This window comes from Artemia franciscana, chromosome 11 (assembly GCF_032884065.1).
Source record: "Artemia franciscana chromosome 11, ASM3288406v1, whole genome shotgun sequence".
Lineage (NCBI taxonomy): Eukaryota > Metazoa > Arthropoda > Branchiopoda > Anostraca > Artemiidae > Artemia > Artemia franciscana.
In genome coordinates, this window is record NC_088873.1 from 32319158 (window position 1) to 32346078 (window position 26921).

At 35.1% G+C, this 26921-nt stretch overlaps 1 protein-coding gene across 7 annotated transcripts in view; it reads left to right on the forward strand.

Annotated features, from left to right (window-relative positions):
• LOC136033103 (far upstream element-binding protein 1-like) overlaps positions 1-26921 on the forward strand; it is a 56603-nt gene that overhangs the window by 11820 nt on the left and 17862 nt on the right. For all 7 annotated transcript variants that reach the window (XR_010618851.1, XM_065713718.1, XM_065713720.1 and 4 more), the window contains exons 2-4: positions 7990-8118; positions 14358-14728; positions 23792-24046. Coding sequence is in view for 6 of the 7 variants with exons in the window: in XM_065713718.1 (XP_065569790.1) it covers positions 7990-8118; positions 14358-14728; positions 23792-24046 (755 nt within the window). In the remaining variant the exon portion in view is untranslated. The remainder of the gene's footprint in view (positions 1-7989; positions 8119-14357; positions 14729-23791; positions 24047-26921) is intronic.

The window sequence follows — 26921 nt, forward strand, 5'->3', positions numbered from 1 at the left end:
CTTTTTTGCCTGAAAAAATCTGGAAGTTTCTCCATAGCTCCTGAACAGGAGTGTTGTGGCTAAATTTGTCTTCAATGAGCCTTCTCCATCCATCTTGTGTCTCAGCTTTCAGTGTCTTTTTGAATTCTGCTGTCTTTTGCTTAAAAACTATTTTATTCTCAATTGAGGGGTATCTAGAGAAATTATTTTTTGCTTTTTTCTTCTCTAGATAGGCTTTCTGGCATTTACTGTTCCATCCTGAAGTAGAATTTTGTCTTTTTGGATGAGGTTGTTTGTAGCCAAATATTCTTTCTGAGGAGGCTATGATAGCTGAAGTAATCTTATTAGACAGTGATTCCACTGACTCGTCACTTGTCTTAATTTTCAAAGCCTTTTGGCAAGTTGTGTTTCCAAGAGTCCCAGAGTTTTTCTTGGAACTTCCACAATTTCACTGGTTGGTACCCTGCCCTTACTGGGTTAATCTCCAGTTTCAATGATATAATCTCATGGTCTGAGTCAAAGTCACAGGGTCTCTGGATTTCTACACTATCTGCCATATCTGTTGATGTGAAAGTGAGGTCAATGGTTGAGTACTTGCCTGTCTGTGGATTCAGCCGTGTATTTAGGTCTGTGGGTGTGACAAGGGACAACTTATTTTGGGGTTCCAGGATGTAATTGGTGAAAGAGGTTGCAATTGAATCTTCAGGTGATACACTGTCCCACATTCTGTGGTGTAGGTTAAAGTCCCTGCTAATTATTTTTACAGGGCCACATGCATTCACAATCAGTTGTGAATTGTTTCAGGGAGAACTTATTTGTCTTTGGTGCATAACAGTTAGCTATACTAATCCACTTATCACTTCCAAGTAGTTTTATGTCAATTATACCAACTTTCATCTCCCCTTGTGGACTGGGGTTATGTTTTTTAAAGAATAGGTCATTTTTCACAAGGGACAGTAGGCCACCACCTGTTTTATGGACTCTGTCCCAACGGGCAATATTGTACCCTTTGAAATCACAGAAAGTATTCTCTGGTTTTAAAAAGGTCTCTTGAAGCAGAAAAATATCAGGAGCATGCCTGACTAAGATGTTTTGGAGTTCTTTTCTTTTGGCTTGGTTGAATCCCCATATATTTAATTGGAACACTGAAAGGGAGCTAGACATTGGTGTTTGAAAGGGCTAACCTGGGTCTCTGTAGCTTATTACTATAACCTTCTGGGCTAGGTATAGTCTCCTTGCCTTTACGTTTTCTTTCAGTTTTTCCTGGGCTGCTGGTTTGTGGAGAGGCATTACTGGTTGTAGGGCTTGATTCCACTCTATTTATGTTTTCAGCAATGTTGTTCAGGCTAAGGGCAGCATTTTCAAAACCAGCTGGGAGTATCTTTGAGACCAGTTTGCAAAGAGATGTTAATATCTGGGTAAGATCACAGATCTGTCTTGCCACTCCTTCAAACATGGACATATACTTCTTGTTTAGGTCCTCAACTGGATGGTGATTAGGTGCCAAAGCAGGGAAGGAGTCTTTATGGGCCATAGGGACATATTTGGTTTGTGTTGGAAGTCCCTTCTTCAAGGCCTCAGCAGCAGTCCTTATGGGGACATTATTGGTGAAAGAATAAGTCACAATTGCTTTCTTCTCCATGAATACTGGGCATTCCTTAGCATTAGCAGCATGGTTACCACTGCAGTTTGGGCACTTGAGAGTCTGATCTTGCTTTATTGTTTTGGATTGGGGACATTCATTATGGGTGTGTTGTCCATTACACAGTAGGCATCTTCTGCCTCTGTGACAATTTGAAGCCATGTGGCCAAAACCTTGCCAATTGAAGCACTGTATTGCTCGGGGGATAAACTGCCTTGCACCTCAGACAGAGATTTTCAGAGGGAACTGAACATCCAGATTGAAGGTGCAAACCAAGGGAATAACAGAAGGGTTTGGGTTTTTAAAGGCCAGTGTCATTTGTTCTATTCTATTGTCAACTTGGACCTCCTTGACAAAATCATCCAGATTGGTGACTTCCTCAGATGGGATAAAAACAATGCCTTTTCTATTTCTGATTGAAGCAGGGCTGGAACTAGGACTAAGCACAAACTTTACTTTACAACCATTAACTGCTATATCTGTAATAGAAAGTATAGCAGTAGCTACTGATTGGTTTGCAGCTATTATGATAATAGAGCCATCTGGTCCAAGTCTTTCTAGCATTGAACCATAATGGCCCCGGCATTCATGATTTTGGAGGTGTTCAAATAGTTTTCTTGCAATAACTGTTATGCTACCTAATGTCAAAACCCTACTGGTCTCAACAGGACCTTCAACACCTAAAGCCAAAATCCTAACACTAGAGTTATTTGGGTCAGGGGTGGCAGGACTAGGCCTACTAACTGACCTGTCAGTCATCACAAAAAAAAAGAAGAAGAACAAAAGAAGGAAAAGGAAAACACAATGGTTTAAAAATAATCAGGTAAATCAACAAAATCAAATCACAAAGGAATTCAAATGTCAAATAAATAAAACAAATAAGCTACAAGCAAAGAGGGGGGCCCTCAGTCAATATAAATTAAGCAAGCAATATAAATCAAAAGCAGGCGCAGAGCTAAAGTTCAAAGCAGGGGCAAAAGGGGGTTAATAAGCACTCTCAAGCAATTTGGTAGATGCAGGAATCTGGGAAAATTTGCATCTGGCACAATATCAGTCAAAGCAAGCCAAAGGCCAGAAATGCACAACGAAACGAGTGTACTGGCGTCAGGTACCCCAAAGGCAGAACCCCTTGGTATTTAATCAACAAACCGTGGCACAGAGCTATCCCTACTTGGGAAATAGCGATTTTGAATATAATTGGTTTATTTCAATTTCAAATCGTCTTTTCTTCCCCTGTAGGCTAACTTCCAGAACTTCTTTTCATAAACTGGTTATTGTCTGATCTGTAGATCCAAATTCTCAAGTGTGTACCATAAAATACACAAGTACCATTTTTTTTTCTGACTAAGCTCAGTTTCCTTTTATTGATTATAGCCTATATCATTTATTTCCCTCAACTCATACCCTACCTAATAATAGAAAATTAGGAATGGTGCTTAGGCTATAATATTCTTAAAAGCACTTTACTTTTATTCCTCCCCCTTAATATGCAAACATATAGCCCAAATTATCTATGTTCCATGCATTATTCCATATGTTACTCTGTGTGTCAGATACCACATCCTATATTTGATAGCAATATTGACAAATTCAAGAAACAGAAAAATGTACTGGGCACTTTCTTTGCATATTTAAGAAATGTCTGTCCATTTGCCCAAATGTTTTTGCTAGTTTGTTTTTCTTCTTTGTTTAATAAGTTTAAAGTTGCTGCATAAATTTATTGGTCTGTGCCAAACTTACCTCAATTTGAATACTAAATTTCTTTTACCTCTCCCTATCCTAGTTATAGTATAGAATATTTGAATCAAAGTTGTTGGGGTAAAGGTGATCTTGCTGTTTATATTTTGGAATGTCTTCTCTAGTCTGTAAGAAATGACCTGTCAAGAAACAAAGAAGGGATTTTTGAATCCATGTTTATTGGGCTTAGAACCCAAGCTAAAACTCTAATTGTTAGCTTTATATACTGGTTTTCTAATGTGTCTATTTCCTTGTGCAATGTTTGGTAGATACATCTTTATTCAAAACCCAGGCACCTACAATAAATAACATTATAAGCAAAACCAGCATAAGCACATCAAGGCAAATAAGCATGAGCACATAATATCAAGCTGGTGTGCAACCACAAGCATGAGAACAAGGCATCGCATAATGCTACATACTCCTTCAGTTATTTTCAAAAAGATGAGCCCCTTTTCCCTCTAGGTGTGGAGGTGCTAGGCTTACTCCACTAACTGCCAGTGACTTGGCAAATTATCACTCACTAAAGGACACAAAACAACACTACACTGGGGATAGGCTCACTCCCATCAGTTGCCAATGTTTTTTTTTTCATAACAACACTAGACACCATTGTCACATTGGCTATTCTTTATAGGTTTACTCTCTCTAGTGGCTTCACCACTCTGCCAGATCTTGTACCCTAAGCAGCTGTGGCTGCTTACAGTAGTTTCAGGGTAATCAGTAACCCAACTCAGGTTTGGTGATCTTGGTACTGCTCTTGGGGGGTAGTTCATGGCAGATCTATCATCAGGCATGTCAAAAGAGGCTGCTTTGATTAAGTGTCTTCATTTCCAGCAAAGGAAGATGACAGGTAGTCCAATCTAGGCTCATCTGCATCTTTTAGTGTTTCCCAACTGCTCCATGGCACTTGTGGCTGTTTCCTGAGGAAAACAGGGTTGCCTCTTCTGAGTTCAGGAAATTCTCTAGCATGCTAGTCATGATCAGACTTCCGCCTGTGTTGAGCCATCTCTCTGCTTGCCAAAAATTCAGATGTCTGTCCAACTCTCTTTTCCAAGTGCTTTTCTGTGTATAACAGTTTTGAGCAGAGCTGGCAGCTCATGAGCATTTGTGAGGAGGCAGCTAAACTGTCAACGGGGGTGTTATGGTATATTCTAGAATTCCGAGGTATGGGTCTTATCCATGAACTCTTGCCTTGGTCATGGTGCTTGTGCAAGTCTGGATAGTCCACTAATCCATATTACTGGGGGATATATTGGGCTCAATGTTTTTAGCTTGAATTTCTAGTCTCTGGCAAACTTCTTGGATTCTTGGAACACAAGTTGGGTACCATTTATGGACACCATGGCCTGGGGTATGTCATGCAGGCAAAGAGCAACTTTGGTTTCAAAATGACTTCTGTTAATGTTAAATTATGCAACAGATGCTGCTCCATGGCAGGTGAACATATCACAGGCAACTTGTTGCCATGGGAGAACTGATACTGGTGAGCAGATTAGTGGCTCTTTTTGTAGACTCCTGCTATGTTTTTGGTATGTGTAGCAGCTGACAATCAGATTTTCTGTGTCTGTGTTCAGTCAAGGGCAGTAGATGGGCATCCTTTCTCTCTGTTTTGTTTTCTCCACCACTAGATGGGAAGTTTGCAGCTGTTTTAATGTGTCAGATCCTAAACATGCTGGTGCCACTATCATGTCTCTCTTGATGATAGTTTCATCATGGATGGATAGTTCTTGTCAGACTTCCCAAAATGGCAGTACATGACTAGGACATAGCTTATAGTAAGACAGCCTGCCAATTTCTATACTTTGTCTGAGTGCAACTAGCTGGGGATCCTCTTTTGACTGGTTCCAGATTTCTTGCAGTTTTGAATAAGTTTCTGGAAGTAACTTGACGACTTTGGTGAGGTACTTTGAGGTACTTTGGTGACCAAAGAAACAAAGGTGTGACACCATGAAGCCCTTTATTTCCTTTAAGGCAGCATCAGGTTTTGTTTCTCAAACAATGTCTTTGTCTTTGCAGATGTCACAATGATCCTTACACTTTGTTGATAGATTGGGGATGTATCTGGCTAAGTAATTCAGCATTTCAAGGAGAGTGGTCAGCTCTTCTTTGTTTGCTGGCTTAGGCATTGCATTAATTTGCATGTAGCTTCTCTGAATCATGCACATCCCTTTTTTGTCAATAATGTGGCAAAACTATGTTACCTCTTGTACACCAAATTTACATTTGTTTAGGTTGAATCTTACCACTTTTGCTCTTGCCCTCTTTAAGATGGGAACAAGACACTGATTATGCTCTTCCAGGGTTGAACCAAAAACAAGCAGATTATCTGATAATTATATAGCCAGTGAGACCTTCAAAAACTTTCTCAATGCACCTCTGGAACTTGCCCTGTGTTGATATAATGCTGAACAGTGTAGACTTGAAACAGTATCTTTCAAAGATAGTGTTGAAAGTAGTTAGGTCTGAGGATACCTTGACAAGCAACAATGACCAGTAACCTGAATGTGCATCTAGCTTTGCAAAGTACTTTGCTCCATGAAAGTTGGATGTAGGTTCTTTTAACGTTGGAATAGGGTAGTGGGGTGTTCAGATGAGTTTATTGAGATTCACAGGGTCAATACAGAGACAGAGGGCGTCATCTTTCTTTTGAATGGCCACCATGGAGTTGATACATTCAGTGGGGACACTCACCTTCTTTATGACACCATCTTTCTTCATTCTATCAAGCTCTGCTTTAAGCTTATTGCAAAGAGCAGAATGAACTTTCAAACAGTTTGTGGCAATGAACTGTAGTAAGGAGTGATTCCAGCTCAATAGTAACCAAAACTCTAAAAAATGGAATTTTGATACCAATAGTTACATCAAAAGAATTACATTTTAATGTTGATTTTAAATATATAAGTTTCATCACGTTTAGTCTTACCCATCAAAAGTTATAAGCCTTAGAAAATTTGCCTTATTTTAGAAAATAGGAGGAAACACCCCCTAAAAGTCATAGAATCTTAACCAAAATCACACCATCAGTTCCAATGTATCAGAGAACCCTATTATAATAGTTTCAAGCTCCCATCTACAAAAATTTGGAATTTTTTTCCAAAAGTCAGATCATGGATGCATGTTTTTTTTTCTTGTAAATTTTCCCCCAGGGGTGATTGTATTGACCCAGTGGTCCTAGAATGTCGCGAGAGGGCTTATTCTAACAGAAATTAAAAGTTCTAGGGCCCTTTTTAAGTGATAAAAAATTAGAGGGCACTTAGGCCCACTCCCCTGCTCATTTTCTTCCAAAGTCATTAGATCAGAATTTTGAGATAGCCATTTTGTTCAGCATTGTAGATTCCTACTAATCTTGAATTATTTTTTTTTCCAAAATTCAGTTGCCATATCATCTCTGGGTAAATGTTGTAAATGTCAACTAACGAGGCATGTTAAATAAAGTTTATGAAGTTTCAACACTATTTTGAATTTTGTATTTCTCTGTCTTGTTGCTTTCTAGATTCTGATTGAAGTTTCTGGTCCCTCTGAGTTGTCCAGGAAACTCCTAATGCAGCCACTCTTTTCCAATTTTGTACTTAGATTTTTTTTATTCCTAGATTTGTAGTATTAGGTATTATTAAATATCCGATTTGTTGCCACTCTTTTGTCAAGGTTTTAGATGACTGTTAACCTTTTTTGCAATGTTACCTTAGAAGTTTTTTTTTTTTCAAATATCCCCTAGTCAATGGTACATGTGATGAGCAAAAAGAGCTGGAAGATTATTTTTATAAATGATTTTATGAGTTAAAATAGAATTTCAATGTTTACTTCCCAGAAATCTTCAATATATGTTTGGCTTTCATTCCTTTTAGCCCACCATGTTGGTATTTGCCAAGTAGTCATCCAAGTACTTCTGTTATTCTTTTAGCCATTACTTATGAAACGATTTCATTGCAGATGTCAATGCAATGGGTCTCCAGTTATGTAGATAAGCCCCCCCCATCCCTTCTGTAAATTAGCGGAATGAAAACTTCCTTATTCACTCAACCTCAAGTGGGAGATTCATTCAGAACTTCTATAAATGTTGTACCTATCTCTGACCAAAAATGTTGTCGGAATCCATAAACCAGTCTATCACTGCTTGGTGATTTACCGCTCTTTAAATTTTGACCATTTTAGCCTCCCCTTCTGCTGTCAGGTTGCTCCTTAGGATTTTGCTTTCTTTTAGAGTGACCGTTTTTCTTTTTCGAGTGCACCCAACACCAACCTCGCGTGTTCTTTTTTAAAAGACACTAATTAACAGGGACTAAATTTCTTCAAGGATTTCAATTACAGGACTGGTTAGAATCTATCTGCCCCCTTCTTTCTTTAATTTTTTGTAATAGCATTTCAGAAGTAAGCTCAAATTAACACTAATAGAACTTCTTCTGTTAAGTATTTGCCCATAGAGATTCATGTGCATAGGTGTTCATATGCCATAGGCATTTGCCTAAGGACCTCTCCCCCCCCACCAACTTATTGATATGGTTTAGGCTGAAGTTACAAATTTTTGTATATCTGACTCCTCTCTTTTGGATCTTCAAATTATTTTGCAATTTTATTTCCAAAGTAGAGTTTCTCCTTCTTATAGCCTTTTTTATTTATTATTCTTACAGGGCCTCCTCAAACTCATTTAATCATGGGTGATGTGTGGGATAATAGTTCATGGTCTGGCAATACACGGACATTTTCATCTTCAAAAGGACGAGGAATGCAAAGAGGCTTCCAAAACCGTGAGAACCAAAGTAAGTTTATCATTGTGCCCAATTATCACATTTGGAATCATTATAAATAATGTTATGTCAGTAATAGTGATGTCAGAAGACAAGCAGATTGGCAAAAGTTTCAAATTAGAGCTAGGCTAAAATCTAAATGCACTGAAAGTCGTTCTATAGTAACGAGAACTTCGTTATTCACTTCCAAACGTTTTTACAACAAAAACCTTAGTAGTCAAGAAGCGTCGTTAATCCGATACAATACAATAAATTTACTGAAGATGCATGTTGCCTCCCTGGCTACATCATATAACTATCTCATTAGAGAAATTTGAAAAAAAGGTGCATTTTTTCTAAGATCTGAAGGTGCTGGCACCTATTATTACTGGCCATTTTTGTTGATGATTTTGGTTGGGATTAGTAATTTATTTTTTTGTTTTGGGGCTGAATCAGAAGATATGTATCATTTGCCCATCCCAAACTTTAATAACTATGTCATTGGCTTAGAAATGAGGTTGTTTATTGCTGCTTTCATAGCAGTCATGCTAAAAAGTTACTCTGTTTCAAGAAATCAATTTATAAACCAATCTAGGAAGATTTTTCTTCAATTTGATTAAAGTATGTTACAACCGTTTTCTGTAGAAAGTTAGGAGTCGGTTTTTGGAAACAAAATCAACTTTCGAAATAAAGCTAAATGTGAGGATTTTTTGTTTAACTTTTCAGTAACAGTCAGTAACATTACTCTTTGACTTACCTAATCAAAAGAACTTGGAGAGTTTGAGCAAGAATTGATTGTTTGATTACGGTCTTCTTCAGGAATTTTGATACCAATAGTTATATCAAAACAATCGCATTTTAATGTTGATTTTAAATATATAAGTTTCATCACGTTTAGACTTGCCCATCAAAAGTTATAAGCCTGAGAAAATTTGCCTTATTTTATAAAATAGGAGGAAACACCCCCTAAAAGTGACAGAATCTTAACGGAAATCACACCATCAGTTTCAGTGTATCAGAGAACCCTATTATATTAGTTTCTAACTCCTATCTACAAAAATTTGGAATTTTTTGCCAGAAGCCAAATCATGGATGTTTGTTTTTTTTTTCTTGTAAATTTTTTCCCAGTGGAGACTGTATTGACCCAGTGGTCCTAGAATGTCACGAGAGGGCTCATTCTAGCGGAAATTAAAAGTTCTATTGCCTTTTTTAAGTGATAAAATTTAGAGGGCTCCTAGGCCCCCGCCCATGCTCATTTTCTTCCAAAGTCATCAGATCAAAATTTTGAGATAGCCATTTTGTTCAGCATTATAGATTCCTACTAATCTTGATTTTTTTTTTTTTTCAAACCAGTTGCCATATCCTCTCTGGGTAAATGTCAACTAACGAGGCATGTTAAATAAAGTTTATTATCTATATTTGATGTTTCAACACTATTTTGAATTTTGTATTTCTCTGTCTGGTTGCTTTCTACATTCTGATTGAAGTTTCTGGTCCCTCTCAGTTGTCCAGGAAACTCCTAATGCAGCCACTCTTTTCCAATTTTGTACTTAGATTTTTTTATTCCTAGATTTGTAGTACTATATATTATTAAATATCTGAAGTTGCTACTCTTTTGTCAAGGTTTTGAATGACTGTTAACCTTCTTTGCAATGTTGCCTTAGAAGTTTTTTTTTTCAAATTTCCGCTAGTCAATGGTACATGTGATGAGTAAAAAGAGCTGGAAGATGATTTTATCAATGATTTTATGAGTTAAGATAGGATTTCTGTGTTTTCTTCCCAGAAATCTTCAATATATGTTTGGCTTTTATTCCTTTTAGCCCACCATGTTGGTTTTTGCAAAGTAGACACCCAACTACTTCTGCTATTCTTTTAGCCATTACTTATGAAACGATTTCATTGCAGTTATCAATGCAATGGGTGTTTGACCCCTTTGAAACTAAACGAGGCTGATGTATCATAGTCATGTCTCATGACAAGAGGTGGGAATTTTTGCTTGTTGGTGTCCCTGTTATTTGTTCTAAACACAGTTAAAGGTAAAGTAGTTTACCGTCAATCGTTGACGTGCTTCAATTATGGTGGAATCAACCCTTCAAGCTTGATCAAATTTTATTTTTTAAATAATTTATCAATTCTGGTTGTGAAGTGTGTGTTGTGAAATATGAGTGACATGCATTCTAATATTGCCTTGACTTTGGTCGTTCTTAAGTGGGACAAAAAGCTTATTGGAACTGTTGTTGGTCTAAGAAGGGGTATAAAATGGGAAACTTTTTTGCTCTTTTTTTTACTTGAAGTTCTATGTGATACTGAACCTGATGACTGTAGGAACTTCAGTAGAATAGATACATCAGTAGTTTTGGTCTCTGTAACTTTGATTTTATCGCTTAGAATTGGGAGGCTATTGTAATACCACAGAGAGGTCTGCTAGTTATTTATTTTGATTTGGAAACAGTAAATTCTGGTTCTAATACCTTTAACGCCAACACTTACCTGTCAAATTCTGAGCGATCGTTGTATAGTTCTGTCAATAAATGGATTAACTCGGGTTCAGACTTTTGTCTTTGACTTTCTGAGTTTTGAGGAAAGGATGTGCTCTCATGGTTATTTCTGAGTGATTGATGCAATGCTGTATCAAAATGGACATAGATGGTCCAGCGACCTCTTCAACCGCTTCAGTTATTCAAACTTTCTATCAATTACCATCAGTTGATTGACTCAACCGCTACGTCAATCATGCTTGAGCTGTCTATTGAAGAAAGCTTTTTATAAAAAAAATGATTGATCGGGTGGCCTTCTTAAGCCAAAGACAGCCCCATATCTGTAATGGAAAGGGTCGCAAAAGTAAGAATATGCTATTTGACCACGGTCATCATCAGGTGTAAGGGGTTAGAAAATTGTGCAAATTAGTGTCCCCTTGGTTGTTTTGTGCTTTTGCTTCCAAGAGCAAGAAAGTTCGTCTTCATGGTTTATCCCTGTAATGTAGAGTTTTACGGAGCGGTTACAAAGTATAACAAAATATTGACTTAGTTTCCCAAAAATTTGCAGAATGTGTATTCTTGATATTTTGTTTCTTAGTAATTACTGATAGCTTTAAAATATTAACCAAGTTGTATAAGAATAAGTTGTATTTAAGGATATTGGATTATGTACTTGCACTAAGTGGTTTACCTGCCCAGTCACATAGTTTCCTGATGTGTAATGTAGTCTATTACTATTAACTTGATTTAAAAAATCTGTGGATGGCTTTCAGTCCTGCTCATATGTAGGCTTTGCCAGACATTAATTTCTAGCTTTCGTCACGTTGGACCAATTAGGGCTGTTTGTAAAACAGGGGACAAATTATGATTGGTAGTAAGGGATTGGTATATTTCTACCACGCTTGGCCCATTTTCGCCATGCTTGGCATGCGCCACTTGGTGTGCATGACCTCAGGAAGCTGGTGACCCTTCGACTAGTAGATAATGATTATACCTAGATATTAATGTCTGGCCATACAGGTGATTTGATTTAAGCTTTAAATTATTAACTAAATTTTATAAGATTAAATTGCAACTTCTTCTGGTATGATGTCCACGATTAAAAAGAATAAAATTTTAACTGGCTGTAAATGCCACATTTGTTTTTAGACTCCCTCTTTCCTAATCTTGATTCTGTTTGCTCAGTCGTTCAGAATCTACGTTTGGGACTGAGACCGAAAAATATATCATGTATGCTCGCCGCACTTGGAAACAAGAATTTTTGCATTACTAAACAAAATAAACGCTCATTTCTTTTTACAAAATGTTGTTTCTCTACAAGAAAATACAATTTTTAACTAAGAGACATAGAGTTTTGTTTTTAAAGCTGAGTGATAGCCTTTGATAAGCTACTTAAAATATAGATATCATATTTTTTAATTACTCATAAAATACACAATTGAAACGTTTCAACAGCTTTAAAGTAATAATCAGCTTTTAGGATGCATGGTCCAATTTGGTGATTAGGGCTTTTACTTGTTTGTGTGCCTGGCATTGGCGTTTGGCATGAAATTGACGATACAAAAATTCCTTTCTGAAACCAAATTGTTACCATCAAATAGATAAGATTACATAATCATTTTTTTTGTAGTGGTGCTAAGCAACCAGTATGATTTTGTAAGCATGGGGCATTTTGAAAAGGGGCGACATTGATTGGGTATCAGGAAATAGAGAATAAATTTATTTTTAAGCAGAAACATCGGATTTTCAGACCATCACCAAGGAACGTGTCGCCATTTTTCTTGAAGTAAAATTCTTCTTGGAACATACCATTAAAAAAGTTCCAAGGGGTTTACTACTAAATTGTTAAATCGGCAACTCAGCAAGCCTTACGCCTCAATATACTTTTTTCGTCAAAGCCAGCAAAACTTTGCTGCAACACATCACTTTTCACAGGCAGCGGAAATCTAGTTATTATTGTCCTTGTAGAGCGAAAGTCGTTTGTCATCATCAGTTGCTCCCCTCCTATGTGGGAAGGTCATTTTGTCCAAGACAAGAATGACACACTTCCCCTAAGGTTCTAAAATCCTTAAATATAAAGTAAAAAAGTTTTGATAAAAATTGGGTTTTGTTCCGTCATCCCCCCTCCCCAAAAAAAACGAAACAAAACAAAAACAATCTTGTTCCTTTCCCCCTCTACAAGGAATACCTGAATAATCCCCAACGCCGTAAAATTCTAGACGTCAAAGTAAGACTTGTACTTTCTAGTAGGTGATATTTTAGTTTTTCAAAATTTGAGTCTTGACGATTACAGTGTGCTACTGTGCGTACTGAATTTTTATAATAACTAAGCTAACAATAGTAAGCATAATAACCAGAGTATTTTTTTTAATTTATTAGCCTAGAGTCAATAGCTCTCTTGGTAAATAAGAAATTCGATAATCTTTAAATGGGCTGTGGCCTAAATAAATGTATTCGAAAAATTAAAGTAATGTTGACAAGTTTTTGTAATCGGCTTTATCAAAATGTCTACCCTGTCTGCTCTGGCAAATAGCAGCCATTTTGGTAGTGCAAATGTTTTGGTGGCTCGACAAACCCAAAGCATAACATGTAAAAGTTTGAAAAGGAACTTGAGTTAAGAGTTCCTACTCTGTCTATGCTTCACATGGCTTTAAGCTATCTAGTAGTAACTTAAGGTCGACCCAATTTTAACTTCAAAGCCTTGTTTGTGACTAGTCAAACTGTAAAAACTTTTCACACAGTCTTAATCCATACAAAATATGCTTTGTGCTTTTTACTTGAGCTTCAATTGATATTATTGATGCTTTTTTATGGTTAATATTAGTATAAAATTAGTCTCCACTTGTGAAGTCTAATAAACGTATTATTTATAAACGCATTTAAAATAATTGAATAATAAACAGAAAAGGTTGGAAAGGCTTAAAAATTGTAACTTTAATTCATGCAGAGATATAAAGAATAACTAAGTCCGAACCATTTTCTTGCTACGTTTGCACTCATCTATTGGTTTCATCTATACGTCATTACTTGTTTTGACATTGTTATATATTAAGTAATAGAATGGGGCATACCTTCGTGCAATTCTACGCTTTAGGGTGGGATTTTTATTAAAAATAAGGATAGTCTATATTAACCTCTCGGGTATTGGAGCTGTACGTAGTGCGCATTAGAAACACTGGGCTCATAAAGTTTCAAATCTGTAAAATTGGAGAACAAAAATGAACTCTGGCTTTCCAATGGCTCTCCATTCTCCGTGGCTTTTTGTTTTCTAGCCTTGGTTCAACTCAGATTGATCTTTTTTTAAGAAAAAAGAGCTACAAGCTATCTTTTTAAAATAAATTACTCAGATTTAGTCAGTTACCTCAAGCAGAATGCGAGGCCTCTACAATTGTAGTTCACAATCTGGCCGTGACGTGAAAAAAGAAACCTGATAGTGTTTAGAATGTACTTTGCCATCTACATGTATAATTCTTGTCGGTCTATCTAAAAATATAATGGATAAAAATATAAAATACGAAAAATGTTTAAACGTTTCGTGGTGATCGAAATGTTTAGAGATAAAGCTCGTTGTATAATAAATAATTATTCATTCGTAAGAATGACTCTGAATGGAAGACGTAAACCCATAAACGTTTCCTGTTTGTTACAGTTTATTTTGTAATCGGCCGATGACTCAGTTTTAATTGATATTGTTGATGGTTTTTTTTTTGAAATTAAAATTAGACCAACATTAGTTTAAGCTTTTAAAAATTTTAATTGGTATTCTTTATTACTATTAGTATTTAAATCTTAAAGGTAGCAATGATGGAGAAAATATTGAAGTAGCATCCAGCATGGTCGCGCGAATAATTGGGCGTGGTGGCTCAAAAATTAAAGAGTTGGAAGAAAGCTCCGGATGTCGAATCAAGATTTTAAAAGACCAAAGCTCTGGGGAAACGGTGGTCATAAGTTTATCAGGCGGTGATATCTCTGAAGCAAAAAGGCTCATCGAAGAAGTTACCAACTCAACTGGCCACCAGAGGGAACGGTTTGGCCAGAAACAAGCCAGTGGGTTTTCTATTGAATCTAATGGTAGTAATTGGGGTGAACCGAGTCCTTGTTGGGATGGTCAAAACTCTGGTTCAAATCATTTCAAGAATTCTTATCGCCAAAGACGATCTCCTACGGTATGTGTTTTGTATGTATATGTTTATGGTATGTGTTGGGTATGTGTTTCATTCCAAATTGTAGTGCCTCTAAACACTAAAGCTCACGAACTCCTGTAAATAAGCTTTCATTTATGTTTATATTTGGATAAAGCACTTGAAACTTGATCAAAATTTGTATTTTCGTATTTTACCTTTGACTAAATCGATATGCAGATGATTTTACTATCATAGAAGCTTGAGTATTGCCAGCTGCAAATGAGAATGTGTATGTTAGCTATATGAAAATATCTTTTATTGAAATTGGATAAATATATATATGATAGCTGGCTAATACTGGCAAGTATTAGCTAATACTAGCTAATGCAAACGAATCAGCTAATTGAAAACTTAACTATACTGGTGATGGAAATAGTCAAAATGCCTGATTTAGCAAAAATAGCAGGAACTAGCAAAAATGTCTGAAGGTCGGTTCTTACATTTTCATGTTTCTGTAATATTTGCAAAAACTATTTGCCAATCTTTTCTCAAAGAGAGAATCAGTAGGACATTGTATGTTCAGTGTCACAACCTTCCTCAACCTTGAGACATACGACCTCTCCATGCAACCTTCAGGCATGAAGCAACGATATGAAGAAGGTTTAAAATAAAAGGGGTGCGATCTATTTTTTGCTAATAATGTTGTATTTTCAAGATGTTGTATTGCAAGCAGATCGAAATCAGAGGTAACCACTGTTAGTAATTTGTCTAAGGAATTTAAAAAAATTAAGAGTAGAAAATTCCCTAGTAGAAATTATGGATCAGATGCAGCTTAACTCGATCCTTTATCGAGGAGAACTCGCTCCTTTACCATGCCACTAATTCTAGAGCTGATTTAGAAAAATTGTTTTATATGTATACTATTAAGATCCCTTTTCTAAATAATCAAATATTTTTAATAATTCAGATGTATCTTAACCGTGTGTATTTTTATATGCCAAAACTAAAATCCAACTTTCTTAAATGATCAAATACTTTTTAATAGATCAGATGTATATTAACCCCGTGTGTTCTTATTTTTCAAAAGTAAAACCCAAGTTTCTCGAATGGTCAAATATTTCTAACAAGTCATATGTTTTATCCGTGTGTGTTCTTATTTTTCAAAAGTAAAACTCAAGTTTCTCAAATCTTAATAAATCCGATGTATCTTAAAAGTATGTATTCTTATTTGTCAAAATTAATTCCCAAGTTTCTTACATGATCAAATATTTTTAATAAATCAGATGTATCTTATCCAAGTGTGTTCTTATTTTTCAAAAGTAAAACTCAAGTTTCTCAAATGATCAAATATTTCTAGTAAATCAGATGTATCTTAACCGTTTGTATTCTTATTTTTCCGAAGTAAAACCCAAGTTTCTCAAATGATCAAATATTTCTAATAAATCAGATGTATCTTAATCGTATAATTAATTTATCTTAAAACTAAAGATAAATCTTAATTTAGTCAAAACTAAAACCCAAGTTTCTTAAATGATCAGACATTTTTAATAAATTAGATCTATCTTAAAAGTGTGTGTTCTTATTTGTCCAAACTCTTCTTAAATGATCAAATATTTTTAATAAATCAGATCTATCTTAAAAGTGTGTGTTCTTATTTGTCCAAACTCTTCTTAAATGGTCAAATATTTTTTAATAAATCAGATGTATTTTAACCATGTGTTCTTATTTATCAAAACTAAAACCCAAGTTTCTTTAATGAACAAATATTTATGATAAAATCAGATGTATCTTAACCGTGTTTGTTCTTAAGTATCAAACTAAAACCCTAGTTTCTTGAATGATCAAATATCTTAAATATATTAAGTACATATTAGCCGTTTGTATTATTACTTGTCAAGACTAAAATCCAAGTTTCATAAATGACTAAACTTTTGTAATAATTCAGATGCATCTTAATCATGTATTCTTATTTGTCAAAATTAAAACTCAAGTTTCATACATGATCAAATATTTTTAATAAATAAGATGTATCTTAACCTTGTGTGTTCTCATAGGTCAAAACTAAAAGCCAAGCATCTCAAATGATCAAATATTTTAATAAATGGGATGTATCTTAATCGTGTGTATTTTTCAAAACTAAAACCCAAGTTTCTTAAATGATCAAATATTTTTAATAAATCAGATCTATCTTAACAGTGTATTTTCTTCTCTGTCCAAACTAAAACCCAATTTTATTAAATGATCAAATGTTTTTAATAAATCAGATATATTTTGAATGTGTGTGCTCTTATTTGTCATCACTAAAACCCAAGTTTCTTAACTGACCAAATATTTTTAATAAATCAGATGTATCTTAACCGTTTGTGTTCTTATTTGTCAAAACTAAAACCCAAGTTTCTTACATGATCGAATATTTTTAATAAATCAGATGTATCTTAACCTTGTGTATTCTTCTTTGTCCAAACTAAAACCCAAGTTTCTTAAATGATCAAATGTTTTTAATAAATCAGATATATTTTAAACGTGTGTGCTCTTATTTGTCAAAACTAAAACCCAAGTTTCTTAACTGATCAAATATTTTTAATAAATCAGCTGTATCTTAACCGTGTGTGTTTTCTTGTTTATCAAAACTATAATCAAAGTTTCTTAACTGACCAAATATTTTTAATAAATCAGATGTACCTTAACCGTTTGTGTTCTTATTTATCAAATCTAAAACCCAAGTCTCTTAAATGAGCAGATAATTTATGATAAAATCAGATGTATCTTAACCGTGTTTGTTCTTATGTATCAAAACTAAAACTCAAGTTTCTTAAATGATCAAACATTCTTTAAAAGATCAGATGTATATTAACCCTGTATGTTCTTATTTATCAAAATTAAACCCAAGTTTCTTAAATAACCAAATATTTTTAATAAATCAGATGTATCTTAACCGTGTGTATTATTATTTGCAATTTTCAAGAGTGGTAGAGAAATTAATATTTGTGAGAGTGGATAGTTTTTTTTAGTAAGAATGGATTTTTTTAAAATCAGTTTGTTTTTCGTTTAGGTTATTTTACTGAGGATGCTATCCACTTCCTTACTGCAACAGAAATAACATTTAAAATTGTTTCAGTGTTTCTAGACACATTAAAGGCGTTTGGTCACTTAAAAAGGGCACTAGAAAATTGAATTTCCGTTTGAATGAGCTATTACACATATCTATGGTGTTTTGGTCACTCTCTAGCCCTACTGGAAAAAAACGGGAGGCAGATCAGTGCTACCCATGTAAAAAAGTAATTTTTCTTGTTGTTTGTAGTGAGAGACTGTGATTTCCCTGTTGAAGTTTCCAATCCTAATGATTTCAAATGGCACACTTTTAATTTTAATCGAAAGCCTTTTTCGAGGGGTTATATACTTCTTTTCGAAATCTTCATAAATTTCTTTTCGCAATAAACTTTTATTTTTAAGACGAACCGAAATAATAGTTACCATTTTCACCAGATAGTTTTTTTTTTGTAAATGCATTTTTTTAACTTTTAATTGCTATAGACTGTGGTTCGCTCTTTACAAGGTTGGAGCAACAGCTGCAACCATGATTGCATTGTATCAATAGATACAGAGCCATTACCAGGATTGGTGATGTCTGGTGAATTGGAACGCCCCCTCCATGCTCAAATATAAGCATGAAAGTTGAATCAAGGTTAAAAATTGTATCAAAGTGGGCAGCGGCCCCCACCTCACCTGAGTTGCCAGGGGTAGTTGCCCTCGTTGTACACATCCCTTTTGAATGGTTTTGAATATATACAATAAGAACCCATAAACCTTTGGGAGCCGTGTTGGTGATTGCCAGGGTTGGTGATGCCTGGTGAAATAAAGCACCCCCTCCATACTCAAATATAAGCAGAAAAGTTGAGCCAAAGTTAAAATTTTTATCAAAGTGGGCAGCCACCCCCACCTCAGCTGAGGTACCTGGGACAGTTGCCCTGGTTGCACCCATCCCTTTTGCATCCATCCGGTTTTCAATAAATACAATAAGAACCCATAAACCTCTGAGAGCCGACGTTTACCCCCCCCCCTCCCGGAAAATACTCTCTTGGGTAATCTCCCCCTCCCCCTGTAGCTGGTTGGTTCAAATCACTTTCAACTTATAAAAGTACTAGAACTCTCATTTTCTGGTCTAATGAACACCCTCCAAAATTTATGTGGCCATGAAGGGGAGGTGTGTTTAAGGAAGGGGCAGTCTTCTTTAAAAAAAGAATAAATTCTGTTCATTTTAAGGTTTAATGTTACTCTTTACTTCCATAATAGCAGCGCAGACTAGAAATATTCCCAGAAATCATATGGAAGTAAATATCAATTTTACATTTTTGATGAGTTTTTAAAGATTTTTACCCTTCCCCCCTGAAAAATTCAACCCCTTTGAGCAAAAGTCTTGGTTACAGCCCTTGAGGGTTCTATATCAATTTTTACCTCCACCCTCCCTTATCTCTCCCTTAGAACTAATTATGTATTTGGCTGATACTTCACTTAGAGCTTGGTTGTTTTGGCATTAAAATGCGCCCATTGTGGTATATCCCTCCCTCCCTTACTACAAAACGATCAGAGAATCCAATTATAGAAGTTGATTTGCCCTTCTCAAGTCTTTTAATTTCTCCATTGCTTACAGATACTACTTGCTACTAAAAACACACGGACATTTTTAGCGTTTTTTTCTGCAGGGAGAGGGACCATTATCTAGGGGAATTTCCCATGGGGAAAATTTTTTCGGGGAAGAATTTTCTTTCAACGGGAATCAAGTTGTCTAACAAAATTTTTTCGTGGTAAAATGTAGGTAATGTCCAGAAGGGTGCTACAAGGTAAAATCTCCCTTCTTATTGCACAAATGTTTCTAGCGTTTTTTTTAATCCTTTATCTGGTTATTTGCTTCATAATGCAGGGATATAGTAAGCTACCATAGGTAGCTTTGGTTAAGATACCAAAAAGTGAACGTATCAGTTGCCTAATTTTCTAAGCCTCACTGAGCCTTCAGATGAAAACTAAATGATTTTTTGGGACTTCTTGTCTAATTCTTCGTAGTAACCACATATGCATACAGTCTACGCCTTTATTATTGGTTCTGAGGCAGAGCGAGAGTAGCAGGGATGAATTAAAATAAATGTCAGAAACATTTTTGTGCAATAAGAAGGGAGTTGTCACCTTGCAGCATCTTTGTGGACACTAACCACATTTTTCCAAGGAAAAATCTTCCCAGAGAATTTGATTCCCGCTGGGAATTTCCCCTGGAGAATTCCGCCGTAACATTCTCTCCATATTTAAAATTGTGCATGCAAAGAGGAAGAAAGATAAATTAATCGAATTGTGTTGAAGAATTCAGGGTAATTCTTCCGAAAAAGTTTATTCACTTAGAAAATTCTTCCAGATAATCCCCGCCTCCCGTAGAAAAATCTTCCATGGAAAATGACCGCATGTTTCTCAATATAGGATGATTGTCCCTAAACAATGGACAAATTACAAAAAATAAAGGCACTTAAACTTCTACAATGGGGCTTTCTGATAGTTTTGTAGTTACTGAGGGAGGGAGATACCTCAAAGTTTGCATTTTAATGCCAAAATATCCCAGCTCTCATTGAGCCTTCAGATAAATTAAATAAAAAACAAGTTTTTTTTAACTGAAAGTAAGGAGCGACATTAAAACTTAAAACGAACAGAAATTACTTCGTATATGAAAGGGGTTGCTTCCTCATCAACGCCCCACTCTTTACGCTAAAGTTTGACTCTCTCAACTCTTCTTTTTAAAACAGTAAAAAACTTTAGCGTAAAGAGGGGGACGTTGATGAGGAAGTATTCTCTTTCATATACGAAGTAATTTCTGTTCGTTTTAAGTTTTAATGTCGCTCCTTACTTTCAGTTAAAAAAAACTTGTTTTTTTTTATTTAATTTCTGAACGTTTTTGAATCAATGCATGTTTTGATTTTGGCTCTCCTTAGATGAATAATTAAAACGAAATTTACATATTTATTTTTTTGGCTAATTGGCTTTCTCAGAGTTGTGATCGAATGATTTTGAGAAAAAAGAGCGGGGGAGGAGGCCTAGTTGCCCTCCGATTTCTTGGTTACTTAAAGAGGCAACTAGAACTTTTAATTTTTTACGAATATTTTTGTTAGTAAAAGATATACGTAACTTACGAATTAGCTTACGTAACGAACTTTTGTATTCTCATGTTTTTATTACGTATATGAAGGGGTTCACCCCCTCTCTAGTACCTCGCTCTTTACAATAAAGCTTAAATTTTGTCCCAATTCCTTAAGAATGACCGCTGAATCACAAAAGCCGTAGAACAAATAGTTGAAATTACTAAAAATACTTTAGCGTAAAGAGCGGGGTATTAGGAGGAGGTGAGCCCATCATATGCGTTATAATTTCTGTTCGTTTTAAGTTTTAATGCTTCTCCTTACTTTCAGTTAAAGAAACCTTTTTCATATTAATTATTCATTTTTTTTTATGATGTTAGAAAATCCACAGGGGACTGTGGGGGAGTAAGTCGCACCCAAAGACATAGTTATAAGGTTTTTCGACTACGGTGAATAAAATGGCTATCTCAGAATTTTGATCCGGTGACTTCGGAAAAATAATTGGCGTGGGAGGGGGCCTAGGTACCCTCCAATTTTTTGGTCACTTGAAAAGGGCACTAGAACTTTTCATTTCCGTTAGAATAAGCCCTTTCGCAAGATTCTAGGACCACTGGGTCGATACGATCACCCCTGGGGAAAAAAAACAAACAAATAAACACGCATCCGTGATCTGTATTTTGGCAAAAATGCGAAATTCCACGTTTTTATAGATAGGAGCTTGAAACTTCTACAATAAGGTTCTCTAATACTCTGAATCTGATGGTGTGGTTTTCGTTAAGATTGTATGATCTTAGGGGGTGTTTCCCCCTATTTTCAAAAATGAGGCAAATTTTCTCAGTCTCGTAACTTTTGATAGGTAAAACTAATCTTGATGAAACTTATATATTTGAATTCAGCATTAAAATGCGATTCTTTTGATGCAACTATTGGTATCAAAATTCCCTTTTTTAGAGTTATGTTTACCATTGAGCCGGGTCGCTCCTTACTATAGTTCGTTACCACGAACTGTTTGATAAAGTAAAATAAAAAAAAAATTTAACTTAAAGTAAGGAGCAAGCTCTCATTGAGCCTTCAGATAAATACAGAATGAGTTCTAAGGGAGAGACTAAGGGAGGGCGGAGGAACTAATGATGTATAATCCCCAGGGCCGTAAACAGGACTTTTATTTTTGGGGGAGGGTAAAAAAATCAGACTTTTAAACACGCATCAAAAATTTTAAATTGATCGTGTACCCGGTTATTACGAAAGTAAAAAATAACATTAAACTCTACACTGAGCGGAATTTATTCCGTATAAGAGGGAGATAACTTCGAAGACCACACTGCCTTTCCGTGACGAAAGTAAAACAGTTCAAAATAGGGATAAAACCTTTTTATTGACAGTGAATAGATATAAAATTTAACTGGATATTTCGAACACATATACAGTGTTCATCATCAGCTGTAAAACTAAAAGACATGAATAAAACCAAACAAAATTTTCACGTCGGCCCTCTCGGAACATATCTATAATTATCCAAATCATTTTATTTTGTTTGAAAATGTTTCTTTGATTTCTAGGGACCAAGGTTTAAAGCAAATTTTCAGGGAAACAATCGAAATTAAAAAAAAATTATTCAAGAATAATTCCGTAAACAGAGATACAGGTGAATTTGGATTGAATTCAATTTATGATAATTTATTGAGGTCAAATAAAGTAAATATCACCTCACCTAAAAGCTAAGACCTCTGTCCACATAATATGTCAGATAAATCTAATGAACCGGAACCGAAAAGGTCAAAGAGATCTGCTTCCGCCGTTGCATTGAAAAAAATAAGAGCAATAAACTATATGTAATTAGTTTATTAGGTATAAATTTTGTTTGGTTTTATTCATGTCTTTTAGTTTTACTGCTGATGATGAACACTGTATATGTGTTAGAAATATCCAGTTAAATTTTATATATGTTCACTGTCAATAAAAAGGTTTCATCCCTATTTTGAACTGCTTTACTTTCGTATAGGAGGGAGACTGTCCCTTCCTCGTCCTCGCCTCCAAATCATGGTCACAGAAATTTTGGAGGGTGCTCATTACAACAGAAATTGAGAGCTCTAGTCTTTTTTTGTAAGTCTAAAGTGATTTTAGACCAGTCAACCACGAGGGGTATTTTCTGAGGAGGGGGTAAACGCCTAGACCCAAACTTTTGTATATGCAAGCACTGTGAAAAAAGAGGATTTACTGTTCTTTACTTGGTAAATTTATCATTAATATTCAATTATTAAATAATTAAAGTTTGCATTGCAAAAATGGAGTTTTTTTCTATAAGTGTTTTTAAAGTATGATATATATATATATATATATATATATTATGTATATATATATATATATATATATATATATATATGATTTTTTTATGGGTTGTACGCATCTGCAAATGTGGCTGTTTTTTGAAACCCTATCAATTTAAAAGACGTCTGAGTACCTTTGGCTTAAACTGAAATGTAACAACTGCGTGTTTTGCCAGTATTGGCGATAACAGGATTTTTCAGATGACTTTTAGAATTTGCACAGGAAAAGTGATTAGATTCGCAATAAAATAGATTCTCTACCCGCGCAGAATCAAAGGATGAAGTGTGTTTTTGTTTTGTTTTTTTGTTGTTTTTTTACAATTTTGATACTTAAGAAGCCGTCGCTGATATTCCATAAATTCTTTCATAATATCCTGGAAGATTTTGTTTTAAAAGTTCTTTTGAATTTTCAGGCAGGACGAATATATAGGGGAAAAGGGTATAGCGATTGTTCTCCTCACTTAACATAATTGGTGCTATGTATACGTCGTGAATGTCCCCATTTTACATACTTTTCATTCAACTTTTATTTAATGTGTCATCTCTGAATTTTACGTTTGTCGCAAAGATTTCCCCTGAAAAGATTTGTGTGGGAAAATCCCCTCCCTTAGAGTGTACATAGATGCAATATATTTGTTTGTCTTTATGGAAATTTATTATAGGGTTCCTCGGGGTCAAGTGAAAAAATTAGAATCGACGCGAGCCTTGTTGCCAGAGTTATTGGAAGAGGTGGCGCCAAGATTCGTGAGCTTCAGGATAAATCGGGCTGTCGAATCCAAATTCTCAAAGAAGAAAGTGATGAACAGGATTCGGTAATCTCAATATCGGGTCGCAATATTGAAGAAGCCAAGCGATTAATTATGGAGATTGTAGAGCCTTTTGATGCGCAGAAAAATATTCAAAATTTAAATATTGCGGTAAGTTTCTCGTTCTTTTCTTCAAGTTTTTCAAGTTTCTCTCTGGGGTTTGCCCATGAGGCCTCCAGATGTCTTTTGACTCACTTGGTTTTAAGTTGTAAATTTAATTGTGTCTCAAAATGGTGTGCGGAGGATGGAAATGGTATCGTACGGCACGGGATTTGTTTTTTTGTTGTTTGTTTTTGTTTTTTATTTATTTCTGCCAAGATTGGTTAGAGAACTATTTACTTTTAATTTTTGTGCAGATTTAGTGTTGCTTAAAGGTAGCTCAATTGCATTCGAGTTATACTCTCAGCCTTGAGTTACCTAATATTTTGTATATATTGGTTATATTAAAAGAACCTTGAACCTCGCAGCTGATATTGAGTATGTAAAGTTAAGGAGGGAGTGAGTGAGTACTAAACCTTAACATTGAACATTGCTGCTTAGGTATGAGCATCTCAAAGAATATTTGCCTTTACTAGTCTTAATGTAATGGTAAGCGCAGATTATTTCATCTTAACTGGAAAGCTCGAGTTTGACAATTCAAAAGCTGTTACATCAAAAAGACATTTATCAGGCCTGGCAAGAATGGAAAATTGCCGCAGGTTTTTGATTGTTAGTAACGGCACGTTGTCTCTGAAGAGAGGCTTTTTTTAGGTACTTGTCTATTATACACCAAGTCCATTGTAATATCGGAAGCTTCATTGTTACTTAATTTTAAAAAAGGAAATGAGGATAAACGACAAATTTTGAAAAAATAATTTTTCTTTTCTAAATATCAAAGTGATACAGAATAATTATTGTTCTTATAAAAAGGCAAATATTGCTATTGGTATTTCTGACGTCTTATGCCTTTGAAATAAATTAGTGTTCATTTTGTTTATAACTTGTCTCATTTTTAGTTTGAAATTTCCTAAATATCTTCTTATTTTCTTAGAAAAAATCTAAATATCTTCATATCAAAAGTATACGTTATAAAAAAAAGTGAAAAGTGATACATTTATTATTGTAATGTTTTTTATTCTACGCTAAATTACTAAATAGATATTCAGGTGAAGGTGTGGAAAGTAATAATGGGGTTCGCTCTTTTTTTTTTTTTTTTTTATTAGAAATATCGGAGAAGCGGATATGAATAAAGATAAGGGTTTTGTTGTTGTTTTTGATGGGGGGTAAGAACTAATGAAAATTATATTTGTCTGTTATATGTATGAATATAAACAACATGTGTTAATAGACATATTCAAATTACGACTACCGTTAACAACTCATTGCAGCAAATCGTAGCTCGGCTATAATTTGAACCACATGTTTCCTGGGACAGGTTTCTAAAAAAAAGAGGTATTAGTATTCAAGATCAAAACAGCGCTCAAGCTGACAGATTTCTAAATAACATAGATATTAAAAAACTCAGAAAAGGTTTAAAACTTCAGAAAATAAGGGACTTTAGGCGAGTGAAAAGATTTTATGGAGTACCTAATAAAGTAGTCCATATAATGATGGCCCTCTATGAAGAGAGCGTATGTTGTGTCAGACCTGAATGAAGCAGAGAAGATGGACTATCTTGGTCATGTCCTCCGAATGTCAGGAGACCGTCTTCCGAATGCTCTACGAGTGGCAACTCGAGGGTGGGCAAAAAAGAGGGCCACCGAAACACCCTCCGACGACAGTACGACCAAGATTTGTGGAGTGCTGAGCTGTCGTTACAACCACAGTGGGAGGACTTCATGGCTGCTTCTCCGCTCCGGGACGTCTTGCCAGGCTTTGTTGATGCCCTATGTGCCATGTCTGGCCCTAGAGGAACTAAGGTCTAAGGTAAGGTAGGTGAGTGAAACTTGCAGGAGACAAATGTATCACTAGTATCTTGGACTTTACTAGGGATATTTTTGAAAAAAAACAATGGTGGACTTTAGGCGGGTGGACTTTGTCGGAAAAAAATTGTTATCACCGGAATCTCTTTACTATGGACTTCAAAAAACGGTGGACTTTAGGTCAGTAAAACATACAGGTGAAAAATGTATCACCGATATTTTGAACTCTAGTGGTGACTAGGGACTTTATGCCGCTGATACCACAAGTTGTACTCAGAGCAAACAAAATAAATAGTTTAAAAAATAATCCATACAAAAATGTGAGAACTCAAAATGTAAAATTCAAAGAACTGCATGCGGCAAAATTACAAGAAAGAAAATTAAGGGAACTCAAAAATATAAAAAAAAACATAAAACTAAAAGAAATTCAGAAATAACAGTAGCATTTAGTTAACAAATACGCAATAAGTGGAATTAAGTTTTTCCAATTCCAAACGAGACTAGAATATAAAAAAGATTTAACTAACAAAACCATGTTTTTTAGATTTGTCAGGAAATAACCCCCTTTATTAGCACTGATACCACGTTTTCATTTGCCTCCTACTCTTGATTGTTGTACCCCGGGGATTTTTGTAGGCGTCTTTCGTGTTTTAGTAACGGTTTCATTTTTAAAACATCATTATAAATTTAATCTGAATGCTTGTTTCTCATTTCTCTATTTATTTAGCTAAATTCAAGAAAAGTTTACATTTCACTTAAGTAACCTATTGAACATTGTACAATTAAGCTTCTTCAAACTCAACAAATTGGTTTAATATAAAGATGTTCTTCCAGTGCAGAATCAAAAGCTTGGGAAGCTTTCTTTCTTAAAAAAAAAAAAAAAGTTAGATGCCCGACTGATATTACATAAGGACCTGGAACATTCCGTTTAAAAAAAGTTCTTTTGAGTATTCAGTCAGGAAATATACCAATATCTAGGGCAAAAAGACATATGGGGATATTCTCCATATGTATCATGGGTGCTATGAACGCGTCGTGAATGCCTGCATTTTACATACATTTCACTCAACTTTTATGTATTGTGG